This window comes from Leopardus geoffroyi, chromosome X (genome assembly GCF_018350155.1).
Source record: "Leopardus geoffroyi isolate Oge1 chromosome X, O.geoffroyi_Oge1_pat1.0, whole genome shotgun sequence".
In the NCBI taxonomy this organism is placed as follows: domain Eukaryota; kingdom Metazoa; phylum Chordata; class Mammalia; order Carnivora; family Felidae; genus Leopardus; species Leopardus geoffroyi.
In genome coordinates this window covers 42,134,837-42,154,799 of record NC_059343.1, presented here as the reverse complement: position 1 = coordinate 42,154,799, position 19,963 = coordinate 42,134,837, and the positions used below count along the sequence as shown (strand labels likewise).

The window sequence follows — 19,963 nt, the reverse complement described above, 5'->3', positions numbered from 1 at the left end:
ATACAAAAGAAGGAAGTTAGATCTTGACCTCACACCACATATAAAAACTAACTCAAAATGTATCAAAGACCTAAATATAAGAACTAAAAGTATAAAATTCTTCTAAGAAAATATATGGGTAAATCTTCATGACCTTGGATTTAGCAGTGGTTTCTGAGATATGACATCAAAAGCATAAGTAACAAAGGAAAATAGACAAACGGGACTTCATCAAAACTGAAAACTTTTATGCATCAAAGGACATTATCAGGAAAGTAAAAAGACAATTTAGAGAATGGGAGAAAGTGTTACTAATATATATCTGAAAAGGGTTTGGTATCCAGAATATATAAACAACTCTTACAACTTAACAACAAAAAGAGAAAAATTCATTTAAAAAATGGGCAAAGGATTTGAAAGGACATTTCTCCAAAGAAGATATACACATGGCCAATAAACACATGAAAAGATTCTGGCCATCATTAGTCATAAGGGAAATGCAAATCAAAACCACAATGAGATACCACTTCATACATACAAAGATGGTTGTAATAAAAAGACATAGAAAACGACAAGTGTTGGGCAGGATGTGGAGAAATTGGAACCCTCCTGTACTGCTGGTGGGTATGTAAAATAGTGCAGCCATAGTGAAAAACAGTTTGGTAGTTCCTTAAATAATTAAACATAGATATACCATCTGATCCAGCAATCCCACTCCTAGGTATATACCCAATGAAGTTGAAAACAGGTATTCAAGTAAAAATTTGCACACAAATGTTCATAGCAGCAGTATTCACAATAGTCAGAAGGTGGAAGCAGCCTAAATGTCTGCCAACAGATGAATGGATAAACCAAATGTGGTATATCCCTACAATAAAGTACTTAGCCATAAAAAGGAATGAATACCAATGCGTGATACCACATGGATGTATCTTTTTATTTATTTACTTATTGTGTGTGTGTGTGAGAGAGCCATCTGGAGAGGGACAGAGAGGCAGGGAGAGAGAGAAACCCAAGCAGGCTCTGTGCTGTCAGCATTGAGCCTAATGCAGGACTCGATCTCACGAACTATGAGATCATGACCTGAGTGGAGATCAAGAGTGGAATGCTTATCCAGCTGAGCAACCTGGGCACCCTACCACATGGACATATCTTGAAGATATTATGCTCAGTGAAGGAAGCCAGACACAAAAAGCCACATAGTGTTTGATTCTATTTATATGGAATATCCCGAATAGGCAAATCCATAGAAACAAAAAACAGATTAGTGTTAAGCAGGGGCTGAGGGCAGGGGGGAATGGAGAATGACTGCTTTATGGGTAGAGTTTTGTTTTGGGGTGATGAAGATAGTCTGCAACTAGACAGTGTTAATGGTTGCACACCATTGTGAATGTACTAGATGACACTGAATTGTACACTTTAAAATGGTTAAATCAATAAATTTCATGTTATATGTATTTTACCACAATAAAAAAGTTGCTAATTATCTCTCCCTTTCTCTGGCATTGTGGTGTGTGTGATTGGGTTTGTTCCTCACCATTTCTTCCCACAAGACTTTCAGGATCAAGCAATTCCTGCCCAAGAAACATAAGCTTCTGCTTATTATCTTATTATCTTATTCATCACTGGGTTTGAATGAAAGCTGGTAATAAAATCAGGTACAGCTTCAAGAGGAGACATTGGGGAAGAACCAAGCTAGGTGTGCAATCTCAGGTGCAATTCCTTACATATTGGGAATGTAAATTCATGAACCGTTTAATAAAACCAATCAGATTTTCAAATTCACTTGGTTAAATTTTGTTATTTAACACTCTGTAAAACCCCAGGTCCCTTTCCTTGCCTTTGAGATGTTCCTCATTAATGAGTTTTCCCTATTGCAATAGCCTGAAAAAAAAATCGTCTCCTTAATTATCTAGTGCATTTTGCCTTTGACAGGACTAGGTGGTAGGGTGTGATTAATAGGGTAGAGTTCTTGAGGTCCAGAACCTGACCACTGTATCCCATTTGTTCCTCCAGATTACTGAGGCCTATTGGCCTGGAACCTTGTGGTGTAGGACTCTGACCCTGGCAACTCGAAGGACCAACTGTCCCACAACTTTCTGGGGCAGATTCCTAAGAAGGTGGATGTAATGTGGGCCTGGCGGATCACCATCAGTTTCGGTTTCTTATCTAGTTTCTGTTTAGGACGTCCATGTCGCCCCAGTCTCCCCAAGCTTTTGTCTCTGGCTCTCCTTGTACTTATGTTTACCTTTGCCATTCTCTTCACACATCTGTTTCTCTGAGGGCCGAATTGTACCACCTGACTTTCCCCTATCTGCGCTAGTGGCGTCTCCCACAGAGGACAGATAGCCCAATAGTATCTATCACAAGGACTGTACTCCCCAGGATCGCCCCACCCGTCTCCCCAGTGTTACCTTCTTGGAAGACTAAGATCCCTACACTTTATCCCCATCTAACCAGTATTACTGATCTGTAGAGGAAGGTATCATTCCTAGTTTGCCTCCTTTCTTCCCACTAATAGTTCTCAGGGATATTTGTGCTATTCCCGGTCTCCCCATCCACAACTCCGCAGTGGTATCTTCCCACAGAGGGGGTGGTCTTGTCCTCAGCTCTACGTTTGTTTATATCAGTTCGCATCGAACCCCCAATCACGCGCATAACTCGCTCATTACTAGCCTTTGGCAAAGGGCCCTACTCATCGCAGGTTTTCAAAGTCCTCCCGAAGTCCCATCTCTTCTAAACTTTAAGAGGCACATTTCTCCGCTGTACGGAATGGGAACCTTTGAAAGATGTCTCCTCCCGTACAAACCGGTTTATTGGCGCGGCCATTTCTCTGGCCCCCCAATACGGTCGTGGCAGTTACAGAACCACACGCACAGCGATGCTACTGGTTACTGGGATGGCTTCAGGGAGGGCAACTGCGTGTGAGGAGGAATGGTGACGAACTGTACCGACGGTAGGGGTAAAGGATCAAGAAAGTGGTTGTCGGAGGAAGTTGTGACTGATTTGGGAACTCCAGGCGGACCTCGCCAGAATAAGCATCCTGGTGGAAACATGAGAGTAGGGGATGAAGGAAGGCAGAGGGTTCACTTGGAGCAGAAGAGAGACAGAGCTGGTGGTCTGTGGGCAGAGCGACATGTTCGAGTGTGGATTTTGTAAAGAAGCAAATTTGCTGGGTGAGTACTTGGAGGGGGGCTCTGAGATGGTTAATGACAGTATCTGGGGGTATGTGATGGGGGGACTCTAAGCTGAGGGATGGGGTCTGTGGAAGTCAAGGACTGGGTCTGTGGAGTGAGAGATAAGGTCTGTAGGTTGTGATGGGAGGTCTCTGGAGTCAGTGATGGTGGGATCTGAGGGGTGAGTGATGCGGTCCGTGGGGAGAATAATGGTCGTATTTGGGCGATAGGGTGGTGTCTAAAGTGAGGGATGGGTGAGGGTGAGTGTTGGGAAGTCCGTGAAGTCAGTGATAAAGCATTGTTGTTGAATGATGGGGCTCTGTTGGGGGTAAACAAATGTTCTTTCCCATTTTTCTTGGCTACAACATGGTCATTTAACCAGTTGGCATTTATGGATTGCTAGCCTGATGATTTGGTGAACTGTCCATTTGGGTTTTCCATGTCATTACAAACTCTTCTCTTTTCTTCACCCCTCTCTCAACAACTTTGCTTTTTTAGGTCACTGCCCTGTCTCCACAAGTCAGACATGGCTAATTTCCAGGCAGATTGTTATTTGCTCCTCTCTTCCAGATCTATGTTAAAACAGAAGCAAAGAGGCAGTAATGTGTAGCGGTTAACAGCTCTGGGGCCAAAATGCTCATAATAGCTTTGTGAGCTTAGGCATTCTCTAACTTCTCCGGGCCCCAGTTTCCCCATCTGTAAAAATGATGATGATGATGATGGTGATGGTGATGATGGTGATGATGATACCTACGCCTTTATGGTTGTTGTGAAGATCAATTGAGTTAATATTAAGTGTTTAGAACAATGCCTGGTACACACAGAATAAGCTTTATATATTGGTTTGACACTATTATTTATACCACAAAATGTACATGTATAAACACATAGAAAGTTAGGATTAGAGAAGTAGAGCAATACCAAAGCAAGGTTGAAATGTGTATATGTAGGTCATAGGATCCTACATAATTATGTGGAGCTACAGTTATTTTTCTGAGCTTCCTGGAAGCCATGACATAAAGGGGAGAAACACTCACTTGTTTTATTTATGTTACCCATAGAACAAAAGTAAGCCACTTCCTCAGCAGTAGAGATTTCTGATGTTGAAGTTTCAAGATATTTGTCTAATGGGTCAGCCATGTCTTCATCAGTAATCTTGTGATAACTGCAGGGATACGACGTAAAATATGTGTGTGACTTAAAATATGTCTTCATATCAGCCAAAGGTGTCCTGATGGGGCAGAACTAAGGGGATACGACTCTTCAGGAAACCAAAGCCATGTCAGCACAAGCAGCTGTCTTATGTTCTGGCTCAATACAGGGATAAAACCTTGATGGTCAGGAAAGAACCAATAAACCCCATGCCCTTCAAATTATTTTCCAATTTTTTTTAAATTGAAGTATAATTTAACATACAATGTTATATTAGTTTCAGATGTACAACCTAGTGATTTGACAATTCTATACATTACGCAACACTCACCAAAGTGAGTGTGGTCACCATCTGTCCCCAAACAACGTTATTACAATATTATTGACTATATTAGCTATGGTGTACTTTTCATCTCCTTGACTTCTTTATTTTATAACTGGGTGTTTGTATCTCTTAATCCCCTTTCTCTATTTCACCCATCCGCCGCCCCCCCCAGCCCACCTCCCCCCCAATATATATTTTTTCCTCATCTGGGATTTCAGCACAGCCTGAGCAATCCAAAGGTCTGCCCTTTTCCTTTTCAGGCTGAGAATTCATGATGTCCCTGACTATATTCAGTTCTTTACCTTTTGCCCTTTTAAACAAATGTCTATATTGTTTTGTCTTTTTTTCCTCTCGCTACCAAAGAAGGGGCACCAAAAATTCAAACTCTTTTAGGAATGTACAAGCAAAATATCTCAAGATTTCCTATCATCACTCATTCCAGATAACTAATTCTATGGTGAATTTAATTTCCATCTATACACCTCTCTCTGTCCCTTGTTCTTTATATTTACATACACATGAAAATATATAGTTGATATAAACCTTGCTTTGCTAAGATTTGCTCATGATATACAAACTGTTTGCAACTCCCTGTCTTTCCTTTACATAATAATATTGGTGAAGGTAGTAGGAGTAATGGTCATGACAATACAGATGAGGAGGAGGAGGATAATATTAGTGGCAGTAACAGGAGCTAACACGTAAAGAACTTGCATTGCACTGGCACTCTACCAAGTACTTTATACACATGACCACCTTAATCCTCACAACCACCCTAAGAAGTGGGTACCTTTATTATCCACATCTGATGAGGAAACTGAGTCCCAGAGTGGATAAGCAAGTGGCATGGGGTTGCAGAGCTGGTTACCTGCTTAGCTGGGATAGTCCTTGCTCCATGAATACTTGTTGATAGAAGATATTTCACTATCAAGACATGTTTTTGACAGCTGCATGTTTTTCCCTTGTATGTATGTGCCACGATGCATGGCATGGCAGTAACCTTTCTTGTCCTGTCTTTTTATACTGTGATGAGCATTTCTAGAATTTTTGGTTCAAAAGGTGGGCATATATTTGAACTTTCAAAGACATTGCCAAATTGCCTTTGGAAAAGTTAGTGCAAGTTTATACTCCCACTAATAATGAATAAAAATACCCTTTCTAATCCTATTGTCATGTTTTTATTTTATTCTATGTTATTTATTTTTGGAGGAAAGAGACATTTTATTTTTTATTTATTTTTTGTTTTCTTCATTATATTTTGCTTTCAATACTTTTATTTATTTTTAATTTTTTTCATTTTATTTTATTTTTTCCATTTTATTTTATTTTATTTTATTCTGTTTTCTTTTTTTCACCACGAGAAGTGTACTCTTTAATTCCCATCCCCTATTTCTCCCATTGCCCTATCCACCTCCCTGTGGTGACCTCAGTTTGTTATCTATAGTTAAGAGTCTGTTTTTTGGTTTGGCTCTCTTTTTTCCCTTTTTTTTCTTTTGTTTTGTTTCTTAAATTCTCCATATGAGTGAGATCATGTGGTATTTGTCTTTGACTCACTGACTTATTTCATTTACCATAACACTCTAGCTCTATCTCTGAATGAAAATACCCTTTCTAATCCTCTTGTCATGTTTTTAATCCTTGCCATTTGCTAGTTGAAGATATCTCATTTCTTTTGTTTGTGCTTATTTAGTTAGCAGTGAGGTGGAGCAGCTTTTCATATTCTTTCCTTTTTTGTGAATTGTTCTTTTACATACATTGGTCTTTTTCCTGTGGTTTCTTTTTTTAATTAAAAAAATTTTAAGCCCCAAGATGAGGCTTGAACCCACAACCCCGAGATCAAGAGTTGCATGTTTCTTAAATCTTTGTCTTACTATTTTTAAAACTTTTGTGGAAATATTAGATAAAAATTTTGGCAGTAGACATTGGTAGACATTTTATTGAAGCATAGCATACAGAGAAAAGTGTATAATGTGTATAGTTTCATGAACTGCAAATTGGAAATACTTGTGTAACCAGTACCTGAATCAAGAAAACAGAAAGTGAGAAGCCGCTCAGAAGCCTCCTTCATGCCACTTCCAATCACTAACCCCTGACTCATGGGTAACCTCTTTCTAATTGCTATAATCATAGATTATTTTTGCCTGTTCTTGAATGTCATATAGATGGAACCATACATTTATTCTTTTGTGTCTGGCTTTTTTCACTTATCATAATGTTTTTGAGATTCATCCTTGTTATTTTATGTATCATTAGTTTGTTCTTTCCATTACTGTGTACTGTTCTATGGTATACATATATCACAGTTTACCCATTCTACAGCTGATTATCCATTTTGGCTATTTCAAATAATACTTGTATGGATATTCTGGTACATGTCTTGATATGTGTGCATTTCCATTGGATATATACCTAGGAGTGGGACTGCTGGGTCCCAGGTTAGATGTATGCTCAGCATTAGTAGATTCAGCTAAAATGTTTTCCAAGGTGGCTATACTACTTTACATTTTACTGTCACCAGCAATATATGAGAGTCTGGCTGCTCCACACCCTTGCCAACATTTGGGTTTTTGGTCTTAGTTTTAGCCATTCTCTTGGTATATAGTTGTATCTCATTGTGTTTTTTTTTTTAAATATGAAATTTATTGTCAAATTGGTTTCCATACAACACCCAGTGTTCATCCCAACAGGTGCCCTCTTCAATGCCCATCACCCTCCCTTCCCTCCCTCCCACCCCCCATCAACCCTCAGTTTATTCTCAGTTTTTAAGAGTCTCTTATGGTTTGGCTCTCTCCCTCTCTAACTTTTTTCATTGTGGTTTAAATTTGCATTTCCCTGATGACTAAAGCTGTTGAGCACCTTTTCATATATTTACTGGCCAATTGGACATCATCTTTTGTGAAGTATTTGTTCACATATTTTTCTGGTTTTTCTATTGGATTGCTTGTATTTATCATCTTGATTTGTAGGAGTTCTTTATGGTTTCTAGAATATAAAAGCCCTTCACTAGCGATAGGTATTGCAAACATCTCAGAGAAGGCTTTTTTGAAATTATTAAACAGTAGCCTCTCTCTGAAGAATATTCCTTTTTTTTTTTTTTTTTTTTTTTTTTTTGGGACAGAGAGAGACAGAGCATGAACGGGGGAGGGGCAGAGAGAGAGGGAGACACAGAATCGGAAACAGGCTCCAGGCTCTGAGCCATCAGCCCAGAGCCCGACGCGGGGCTCCAACTCACGGACCGCGAGATCGTGACCTGGCTGAAGTCGGACGCTTAACCGACTGCGCCACCCAGGCGCCCCATGAAGAATATTCCTTTTATCTTAAAATATATTATCATTTAAATTTCTATCCAACTTATTGAACAGAAGTATGCAACTCCAGGGATTGGTGTCATTTGAGGATGTGGCTGTGGACTTCACGCAGGAGGAGTGGAATCATCTGGACTCCTCTCGGTGGACACTTTACAGAGATGTGATGCCATAGAACTATAGTCATGTGGTCACTGTGTGTGAGGATGGCTTCCCTGAGTAATTTACAGTGTACCAAATAGGATAACATTACATCTCTGAAGTGTTTCAATACTTTGACCTCAAGTTCCAGGGATTAAAGGTTCCTAATCCCTCTTATACTGAACAGAGTGTATTTTCATCTCTCATGTGAAATTTATGCTTATCAACAGGTATTTCCTAATTACTCTGAGGCCCTGAAGCCCACATGGGTGTGCCCAAATCATATATCATTTCCATAGCAGGGTATCCTGTTACCAAACCAGATGTGATTACCTGTTTGGAGAAGGGAGGACTCTGGATCATAAAGAGAGAAATTCCAAGCTTGAGTTATACAGATAAATAAGAAAGGGACAGATGGAGATGATGAGTAAGACCCCAGTGGGTCAGTGAGGAACAGACATCTTTAAAAGCTGGGAAATATCTTCCTTAAGCATATGAACTTTTTCTGTTAACTCCAAATTGTTAGTCTTGTGGGTTGCTGTTTCATGGTAATCTTGGAATGAAGTGGTGAGGAACCAGACTACAATCTGCCTTGTACTTCTGCTCATTCTCTTGGTCACATTCACTGCTTTCAGCCTTCCTGAAAGATTCTTCCCATTCTATTTGAGTCCCCTCCCTCAAACTCCTGGATCTGCTCCTTTTCAAAATCCTTTTTCTTTTTTTAAAAAAAATTGTTTTTTCAACGTTTATTTATTTTTGGGACAGAGAGAGACAGAGCATGAACGGGGGAGGGGCAGAGAGAGAGGGAGACACAGAATCGGAAACAGGCTCCAGGCTCTGAGCCATCAGCCCAGAGCCCGACGCGGGGCTCGAACTCACGGACCGCGAGATCGTGACCTGGCTGAAGTCGGACGCTTAACCGACTGTGCCACCCAGGCGCCCCCAAAATCCTTTTTCTTATTTATGGCTCTCTAAACCTATTTTCACAGTCTTTCCTCAATTTGAAGGCATTTTTCTTAAACAGAGTCACTTATATTTATTGTTCCTTTCTTGTTCCAATTTCTGTTAGAGCAATGTGTGCTTTCTTTCCCTCAAGCTCAGAGTATAGGAGACATGTATTTGGAATTTCTTTCTGCCTGGTATCTGTACCTAAAAGAAAACAAGTCAACCTTATCAGAGTTACCTTCTAACAAAAGGTATATTTACAGGGTATGGTTTATTATTCTTCTTTCTAGAAGTCGGGCAAGTTGACCAGCTGTAGAGGCACCAGAAAAACTGGAGCAGACACCTGAGGCAAGCTATAGCCCTTAAAGAGAAAAAGGTGACTAAGGAGCGAGGTCATGAAATATATATATATATATATATATATATATATATATATGCACATGTATCTCCTATGGGAAAAGTTTTAAAGATAATTTAGGCTTAATCAGTCACAATAGAGGCTTTGCAACACAGAGATATTATGAATGTAATGGATGTGGGAAATTATTAATTCATGGCAGGCATGAGAAAAAATAATGGAATGAAACCCCCTGACTATAATGTGGGTGGGAAAGGTCTAATCATAACCCAGCCTTTGTTCAGCATAATGTAACACAAGTTGGAGAGAAAACCTATGAATTTCCTGAATATAGAAAAACTCTCAGCAAGAATTCACTCTTTATTGCTTCATCAGATCACTCATGCAGGAGAGATACCCTATGAATGTAAAGAAGGCATAAAAACCTTCACCAAGAATGCACATCTCTGTGGGGCACCTAGGTGGCTCAGTCTGTTGAGGGTCTGACTTCAGCTCAGATCTCACAGTTCGTGGGTTTGAGTCCTGTGTTTGGCTTTGTGCTGACAGCATGAAGCCTGCTCGGGATTCTCTGTCTCCTCTCTCTCTCCTTCCCCGTGTGTGTGCGCACACACACACACTCACACACACACTATCTCTCAAAAATAAATAAACATTAAAAAAAAATTAAAAAAGGAAGGCACTTCTCCATGTTCATCAGAGAACGCATTCAGGAGACAAACCTTTTGAAGGTAATGTGGCAAGTCCTTCAGAGAGAAATCAACACTGCATAGACATCAAAGAATTCATGCTGGAGAGAAATCTTATGAATGTAAGGAGTGTGGCAAAACCTTCCTAGAAAAGGCAAAACTCATCATACATCAGAAAACTCACACAGGACAGAAACCCTATGAATGTTCTGAATGTGGGAAAACCTTCAATCAAAAGGCACACCTCAGTGGACATAAGAGAACACACACTGGAGAGAAACCATATGAATGTAGTGAATGTGGCAAAGCCTTCAGAGACAAATCAACACTGTGTAGACATCAAATAATTCATACAGGAGAGAAACTTTATGTGTGTTCAGACTGTGGAAGAGCCTTCACCCTTAAGATGACTCTTAGTGTACGTCAAAGAATCCATGCAGGAGAAAAAAAACTGATGGATGTACTATATGTGGAAAAGTCCTCTCCTGGAAGTCCTATCTCACATTGCATCAGAGAGCTCATATAGGAGAGAAATTTGAGAAATCCTATGAATGCAATGAATGTGATAAAGTATTCTTCCAGAAATCACATCTCATTATTCACATAGGAGAGAAGCCCTATGAGTGTAATGTATGTGAGAACGCTTTCTCCCAGAAATCATATTTTATTATACATCAAAGAATTCATACAGGAGAGAAACCCTATATGTGTGATAAGTTTCAGAGAGCCCCCAGAGAGAAGCCAAAACTCACTGTACACCAGAGAACCCACAGAGGAGAGAAACCCTCTGACTCCTCTTGAATAGGAGAAAAACTTTCTTCTAGAGGTTAAAGGTCATCATGGATTAAAGACCTCAGAAATAAGAGAAACTTTGGGACAGAACTGAACATGGGAAATCCTTCATAAAGTCAAATGAAAAGAAAAAGGCAGGTTGGGAGGGGATCCTGATTTAGCTAAGATGGTCAGGGAAGGTCTTTCTGAGGAGGTGACATTTGAGTTTAGATCTGAAAATGAGGTGCCAGCCATACTAGGGGTAAGAATATTCTAGGAGGAAGGAATAGCATGAGCCAAGATCTTGATGCAAAAAACTTGCCCTCTGTACTTGCTATCATGGGTGTATATTGAATGACTACTTTACATCAGAGAGGTCTTTTAAAAAGTTTACAGGGCCTTGAACATATGAGAGGCTTCAGCTGGAAGCCAAACCTCACTGTAAATTTGGGCACAGATATCAAGAGGAACCCAATTTAGTTAATTTCAATAAACATAGTCCCCTGAGACTGATATGAGGGAAATATTCCAAATTTAATACCAAACTCTCATAGAAAAAAATAATAAAATCTATTTAAAACTTTTTTTGAATGTTTATTTTTGAGAGAGAGCGTGAAAATGGGGAAGGGACAGAGAGAGAAGGAGATACATAATCTGAAGCAGGATCCAGGCTCTGAGCTCTCAGCACAGAGCCCGATGCGTGGCTTGAACCCATGAACCATGAGATCATGACCTGAGATGAAGTCAGACTCCTAACTGACTGAGCCACCCAGGCACCCCTATAAAATCTATTAAGAATAGCTATTTTGACGTCTCCTATGATAGGGAATAAGTGCCATCCACAAGAAAAAAAGGGTTTACCAAGTGATATCTGTAACCAAAGTTACAGATTTAAAGATAACCACTAAAGAAACAGTGATTATAAATATACTATAAATGTTATAAGTTATTAGAAAGGATGCATAATCAGAATAATGTAAAGAAAACAACACTAGGGCATCAAATCCAGGTTCCAGAAGTAGTAACAGTTGATAATGCCAGTATTTCTGTTCCAGCCTGTTCTACAGTCAAGATTTTGGCTTTATTTCTATGTGTGGACCTCCTCCCCGCCTGCCCCATTCTGGGCTTGGTCATGAATTCAGTCTTTCCAGAAATACTATGGAACTACCTGATACGCTTTTAGGAGATCTGCTTTTTACTTAAGTCTACCAGAGTTTATTTCTGCTGCTTTTAATGAATACAAAAATTGGTACCCAGCGTGACGGCACCTTTTATGGATGGATCCCCAGGGAAATGCGAAATTTGGTCATCTGATTGGGGCCAAAGGCAGGGGAAATCAAGTTGGCATTAAGGAAGGGGGCTTGGTCATTCTTACATTGGTGGATATCTGCTTTAATGATCATCTGCTTACCTTGGATAAAGTAAACACTGAAAACAAGGCTTTGGGTAGCTGAGTATCCACCCCCAACCAAAGAGTACAAAAGACATAAGGGACTGCTTCCCCCCATCCCCCGCTCCCTGACCAGGAGTGGCTGCTTCTTATGGGGCTGGTACAAAGAGAAAGAATGGCAAGTTTAAATTCCTAAAATTCTCTGCCCAAGACACAGACCAAAATCCAGGTATTCTGTCAAAAGAAATTATTACTTTGGGCATCCATTGAATTCCTGGCCTAAATTCCCAGTCTATCATTTGAAATTTAGGGTACTTATGGTCAAAGAGGGAGTAGGGGGCTGAGTGTAGAATGGGAAGATGCAGGACAGTATGAATACTTTCAACTGATTCCCACTGATCTTCTCATGTAAAGTGGAACCAATCTTATTTTCCCTGGAGAAGTTGTATCTACCTTAATTGAAGACCCTGTAGTGACTTCGAGTGAGAGTGATGCTTTTTTGAGAGAGAGAGAGAGAGAGAGAGAGAGAGCGAGAGCGAGAGCAAGTGGGGGAGGAGTAGAGGGGGGGAGAGAGAGAGAGAGAGAGAGAGAGAGAGAGAGAGAGAGAGAATCTTAAGCAGGCTCCACACCCAGCACGGAGCCTGATGTGGGGGTTCAATCCCACTACTGTGAGATCATGACCTGAGCTGAAATCAAGAGTTGGACACTTAACTGACTGAGCCATCCAGGTGCCCCGGGTGATGCTTTTTTAAGGGAAGCCACTTTTCATAGCCCCTCATGCCACCCTTCTATCTCCAGACCTGTAACTGCCTTGTGTATGAAGCACTTTATGAGCTTTACAAACATTAATTCACTTAATGCTCCCAATAATCCCATGAAATAGTTACTACCATTATCATCCTCATTTTGCAAATGAGGAAACTGAGGCACAGAGAAATCAAATGCCTTGCCCAAGGCAACACAGCTAGTAAGTAGTAAAGATGGTATTTGAACCCAGGAGAAGCTATGCTATTACCTTCACCCCAAGTGATCTGGAGGAAGTGATTAAATGGGGGTACCTCCATTGGGAAAATGAAGAGCTGGGCATCCGAGGCCTCTTATGTTGTTTATAGATAGCACTATTAAATCTAGATAGCACTATTAAATCCACAGAAGAAAGAAAAGAAAGGAGAAAATAAAATTTCTGTCTCTTGGAATGAGTCATGACTTAATTTTCTTTGAGTCATGTTTTGCTTGCATATTACATCCCTTGAGCCATTCAGATAAATCATGCCCGTAGCAGTGCCGGATCCAAGAATCCCTGGGAAATGAAGGGAGGGAGGGAGGATGAAGTGGACAGGCTTGTGGGGTGGCAGTGCCATTATCCCAGCTCCCCAGGGTCCAAGACACCTCCATGAACTTACCAAGCAGTCATACCATTCTGTGAGGACACCACCCGCTTGGCACACGAGATATCATCTAGAAGATGGCGGTTGAGCAGGTCTGGTAGGGAGGAGGGGAAGAAGAGAGGGATATAGTGATCTGGTGCACTGGGGACAGGGTGACAGTGTATGGTGGGCCCAGGGAGCTTGAATAACTTCAATCACTACATTGGCTGATTCTCACTGTCCTTGATTCACTTGTCAGCTGGTTATGAATGACCTCAACTACTATGTTGGCTGTTTCTGTAGAACCTTAACTCATGTTGACTGATCCTGGATGAACTTGACTGTCATATTGACTGGTTATGAATATCCTCAGCCACCACATTGGCTGGTCCTAATGACCTCAAACTCCTTGTTGGCCAGGTCTGGATGACTTCAGCTGTAATTTTGTGTGGTTATGGATAATCTCAACTGCAATGGCAGCTGGTCTGACATCACCTTAACCACCATCTTGGCTGGTTGGAAAGCTACTCAACTGCAAGGTTGGTCAGTCTTGGTGATTTCAAACACTATGTTGTCAGATCCTGGATAACCTCAACTCCCATTTGACTAGTTACAAATGACCTCAATCTCCATGTTGACTAGTTCCATTCAACCTCAGCCATCATGGTCCAGATGATCTCAACTGCTCAACCAGGGTGACCTTTACTGCCATTCTGACAGGTTAATGATCTCAACCACAGTGTTAACCAGTCCTGAACAGCCTCAATTGCTATTTTGACTGGTTATAAATAATTCCAACTTCCATGTTAACCAGTCTAGGACCTCAACTTCCATTATAGCTGATCCTGGACTACTTCAACTTCCATGTTGACTCAAAGTGAACCTTAACCTTTATTTTAGCTAGTCTTGAAAAGCCTTACTATTCATGTTACCCTGTCCTAGATAACGTCAACCTCTATGGTGGCCGGTGTTAGACAACCTCGACCTTCAAGCTGGCCAATCCTGTTGGGGTTACCTCACCTGTTACTGTAGCAGGACTTGGGCTGCCTCAACCTCCATTTGGTCTGGCCCTCAGTAACCTCAGTCTCCATTTTGGACTGTCTTAGATGACCTCAAGCACCATTTTGGCCAAACCTGAACAACTATTGCTATTAAATTTTGTCCTCAATAACACCACACTCTTGTCTGGAAAGTTCTCTCCTTTCTGCGTGAAGGTAACTTATTTATGTTCCTACAGCCAGATATTTGCTTCTTCCCCCAGGGCCTGAACAACCTCATCCACAAATCAGGAACATCTCCCCCTCCATTCTGCATGGAGCTACGTTTCCTATCTCCTGAGTCACAGAAAACCGCAGCCTCCATTCTGGGTGAGGTATAGGATTTCTGAGCCCTCCTGACCTGGACAACATCTAAATGTAGTTGGTAAGGATACAGGATGGTGTCTCTTAACAGCCCAGGCAACTCTGCTCCTTTCCCTGTCATTTTTCTGCTTGTTACTAGAGATCATGGTTTAACAGCCTTGCATTCTGGTGTGTTGGGCAGTGGGGCAGGCAGGGCTTCAGGGTGTCCCCAGTGCTGCCTTACCACGACAATCCATGTGACAGAGGTTCTGGGTGGGTGTAATCCCATTGTCACACCACCAGGCAGAGTTCAGCTGGAAAATGCCGTATTCACTGCTGCCGTCAGGATTGTGGTCCACGAAGGAAGTGTCAAAACCACTCTCATAGTGTGCCATGCACAGCCCTGGGTCAAATAAGGAATAGGTATCAGGTAGGCATGGGTCCTGGAAATAGGGGATGGTAGAATAAGGGAGAGGGGACAGGGATCATTGTCATCTCAGTTGTGGGAGTGAGGATCTTGGTTTGGTGTGGTGGTTTTGATGTTGGTGATTCTGGTGAGATATCAGTGATGGCAGTGGTGATAGTATGTGTGATGACTTTGATGGTAGTGATGGTATTGATGGTGGAGATGAGGATGATTGTTGTGAAGGCAATGATAGTAATGACATTAGAGTAAGTTAAACCAGCCATCACAGTCAGTCATGGGGTGACCGAGAGGATCATGCCCTGGGCTGGGGAGGTGATAAATGACAAAGGGGGGACTGGGTCTGAATGTGGTGGGCAGCTCGGGGTGTAGGTGGGACTTGGGGCAGCTGGGGTCTCACAGTCTCCAACGGTGTAGCCCTTGAAGCTGTTGAGGCCTGCCCTCTCCAGCTTCAGTGCCAGTTCACAGCGTTCATAGATCTTGGCATCCACAATAGCAGCCATAAGCATGGCTAAGGTGACCTTCACAGTAACAAAGCCCTTCATTATAACACCCACAGGCCCTCCTGGCCAACTCTTTGCTCCAGACTCACCCTGCTATGTCCAGAAATAAGGGCATTCTGGAACTCTGGGCTGTATGAGCAAATGGCTATGCAATAGATTCTGGAACAGAGAAGCCAGAGGTTAGACACCTCACCGCCTTTCCCAGTGCCATTTCTGTTAGAGACATACACACAAGAAAAGAGAAAGATACTGACATATGCATAAAGATGGGAGGAGACAGAAACAGGGAGAAACCCTGAGATGTCACAAAGAGACGCAGGAAGAGAGGAACTGGTGACACAAAGGACAGATAGGACTCAGGCACTGGGCCTCACTATCAGCCTACATCCCCCCACATTCCTTAACACTGTTACACTCTGCTGTCGTTAATCATGCTGTACCACTTGATTACCTCCATATCCACTCACTCTGCCCCTCATCGCCTCCATTCCTCCTACTCTGCTCAGCAGTCAGCTCTGTTCACTACATCGTGTCTACTACCACCTCGATTTCTCATGCTCTGCGCAATATGGCCACCATGCCCTCATCTTCTGACCCTCATTACCTCTATTTACCCATTCTTGGCTCCTCCTTTACTTTCATGCATTGTTCCATCCTAATTTACTGGAATCTGTCCCACATTACCCCCATTCAATCACACTCTGCCCTGCATTATGTATTACACATGACACGTTACATATATATGCACACTCTACTAATTTTCCACCTCCATTCTTGTTCTTTTATTGCCCCATTCACTTATACTGTCTCTCATCCACTTACATTCATTCACACTATGCCTCATATTATCACAATTTCTTAACCTTCTCCTTATATTACCTCAGTTCTCTCACATCATATTCCTTCACCTCAATTCACTCTCAGGCTCTCATTTTCTACTTTCTCCTCCACTTCTTGACAGTGCATGAAATGACACCCATTCATTCTCACATGGCCCGTCCTTCAGCTTTGTTAATTGACTCTGGGCCTCATTCTTTCTCTCATTCACTCTCTGCCCCTTCTTCACCTCTATTCTCTCAAATACTATTCCCTTGTTACCCCCGTTTCCTGGAACTCTGCCCTGTAATACTCCCAAACACTAGCTCAAATTACCCATATATACTCATTCTGTGCTTGGTCACCCCCATTCCTCATTTTCTCTTCATTGACTCCATTGACTCTTACTCTGCCTCTCATTCATTTAAACTCATTTCCAATGTAACCCCATTCCCACTTATCACTCCTGTTTGGCTCATGATTTCATGGCTAGTTGTTTCCATTCTGCCCCATAGTACCTTCATTCAGTCACACTCTGCCTTTGAATTCACCACTTTTTGCTAATACTGGGCCCCATACATCCACCGCCCCCCGACTTCATTCACTTGGGGCCATGTGACCCTCATCTTTCTCTTTGGCTTATAATAACCACAGTTACTCACCTTCTGCTTTTTGCTTCTATTCCCTCTCATTCTGCCCAACATTAGCTCCATTCATGCACATGCATCAGCTCATTCACCTGGGCTGATTGAAACTGGGAACCCTGGACATTCCTGGAGCCCCAAATCACCCCTATCTAGTCCCAGTCTGCCCCTCATTCACCTCTAGCCATTCTCCTTCTCCCTCATAGTGTCACCACTCAAATCTACCTGATTCATATATTCACATTCTACCACATATACATCTTCAGTCCCTCTTATTCTGTCCCTCGTGCTCTCTATTCTTCCTTCTATGCCTCACGTTACCTCCATTCACTCCCACTCTCCGCCTGAATCCACCTCTCTCACTCTTACGTGCTCCATAAACCATCATTTATTCACACTTTGATCCTTAGTACTCAAAACAACTTGCACTCTACTGCTTTATCAACTCCATTCACATTCACTGCCTTGAATTGCTGCAGTCACTCAGTCTGCTTCCACTTTCACTTTCTGTCACTTTAGACCATGCCTCATTTTCCCATCATTTACTCAGTCTCATCCATAATCTCAAATGAATTCAAAATCTAATGCATAGTCATTTCCTCATGGTTTTCCACGCTGCCCACTTTTCACTCCACTCTACTCGTTCACTTCCCTCCCATCACCCTTTGTCTCTCCTTCCTACCATTCACTCCCAATTTGTCCTTCATTCACCATTATCCACCCCCACCCCCAACCAGTCCCATAGGTCTCCTATTTAATGACACTCAGATTGGCCAAGACAGAAAAGACTGATCTATTGTTCAGGATTCATATTACCAGTGATGGTATATACTACAAATACCAGTGGCTTCAAAAGGATGGAAGGGGATTCCTCTTCCCCTCAGGTAGTTCAGAGCTAGCATGGCACCTTCAAGATCACCAGAAAACTGGCTCCTGTGCTGTTTCTCTGACAAACTCATTTGCCACCTTATGGTCCAAAATGATTGCTCACAATTAGCCACACTTCCATAGTTTTGATGAATTTTTTTTTATTTTTTTAAACGTTTATTCATTTTTGAGAGACAAAGAGAGACAGAGCATGAGCGGGGAAGGGGCAGAGAGAGGGAGACGCAGAATCTGAAGCAGGCTCCAGGCTCTGCGCTGTCAGCACAGATCCCGATGCGGGGCTCGAACTCAAACAGTGAGATCATGACCTGAGCTGAAGTCGGATGTTCAACCGACTGAGCCACCCAGGCGCCCCGATGAAATGTTTTTTTTTTAAAGGTAAGCCCTACACCCAATGTGGGGCTTGAACTCATGACCCTGGGACCAAGAGTCACATGCTACCAACTGAGCCAACCAGACACCCCTTGATAAAATGTGTATTGAGAGCAATTGTAATGATGTCTAACTGGTGAGGTGGGGGGCCTGTGGGTGGGAGCATCACATTGTACAGACTCTGTGGTGGGACCAGTTCCTGTTAGCTTTCCACACCCTTTCACCTAGCTACCTGCTGCTTAGACCACTGTATGAGGAGGCTGCATCTGCAGGGACTGATGGCAGAGGATGCTCAGGAAAGAGTGGGAGTCTGAGCTCTTCAGCGCAGAAAAGCTGGTCTCACATAGCTTATGGATGTGCACTATGAACTCTGAAACAGTTTTGAGGGGCTGTATCACTGCCTTGGGGACATTTCTGGAGCTGGCAATCACTGTACCCCAATACCCACCAACCCAAAGGATTCTCCCTAAACACAGGGGTGTGTGTGGACAAGGTGATGGGGAATGGGACTTCTAAGATGGAAGAGGCTAGGTTGGGATGGGATGGGACCTACAGGTCCAACCCTTCCAACTTCCCACCTTCTAATGCATTTAGAGAGCTGACATGTTTGTACCTGATAAATGCTGATCCTTCAGGGAGCAAGAGATAGGAGTTACTCCTCTGTTTTTTCTCTTTGTCTGCTAGGGAGCTCCATCTATATTTCCTTTTTTTTAGTGCTTATTTATTTATTTTGAGATGGAGGGAGGAGCAGAGAGGGAGAGAATCTCAAGCAGGCTCTGTGCTGTCAGTGCAGAGCCCGACTGGGGGCTCCATCTCACGATCTGAGAGATCATGACCCGAGCTGAAATCAAGAGTCAGATGCTCAACTGACTGAGCCACCCAGGCACCCTCCCCCCCTACATTTTTTTAAGTTTATTTTATTTTGAGAGAGAGAGAGAGAGAGAGAGAGAGAGAGAGAGAGAGAGAATCCCAAGCAGGCTCCGCACCATCAGCACAGAGCCTGATGCAGGGTTCAAACTCACAAACCCATGAGATCATGACTTGAGCCAAAATCAAGAGTCAGATACTTAACTTACTGAACCACCCAAGCACTCTGCTTCACCTATATTTCTGGTAAAAATGTTCCTTGGTTAATTTTAATGGTTCTGGGATGAGGACCCTCAGATACTTTCCAAAAGTTCTGGGGGATATTGAATAAACAAAAGAAAAAATATTATTGGGTAGAAGTTAAGAATCCAACCCTGGGAAACTGTGACCTTGGGCAAGTTACTGAGTCTCTCTGGGACTCAGTTTCCTCATCTGACAAGTGGGGGCCATGGGACTGTTCACAGATGGTGGGGACTATCTGAGGCAGGTCATGTCATATGCTTCACATGGTGTGTGG

The 19,963-nt window shown here is 42.3% G+C and overlaps 1 protein-coding gene across 1 annotated transcript; it reads right to left on the bottom strand.

The window, feature by feature from the left end:
* Positions 1–13,319: 13,319 nt before the first annotated feature.
* On the bottom strand, positions 13,320–15,904 carry LOC123594957 (sperm acrosome-associated protein 5-like). The gene is made up of 4 exons (XM_045471998.1): positions 15,760–15,904; positions 15,180–15,338; positions 13,632–13,710; positions 13,320–13,528 (listed from the first exon to the last, which is right to left on the bottom strand). The coding sequence occupies exons 1-4, from the start codon at positions 15,902–15,904 to the stop codon at positions 13,429–13,431; spliced, it is 483 nt and encodes a 160-aa protein (XP_045327954.1). The 3' UTR covers positions 13,320–13,428.
* Positions 15,905–19,963: the final 4,059 nt, after the last annotated feature.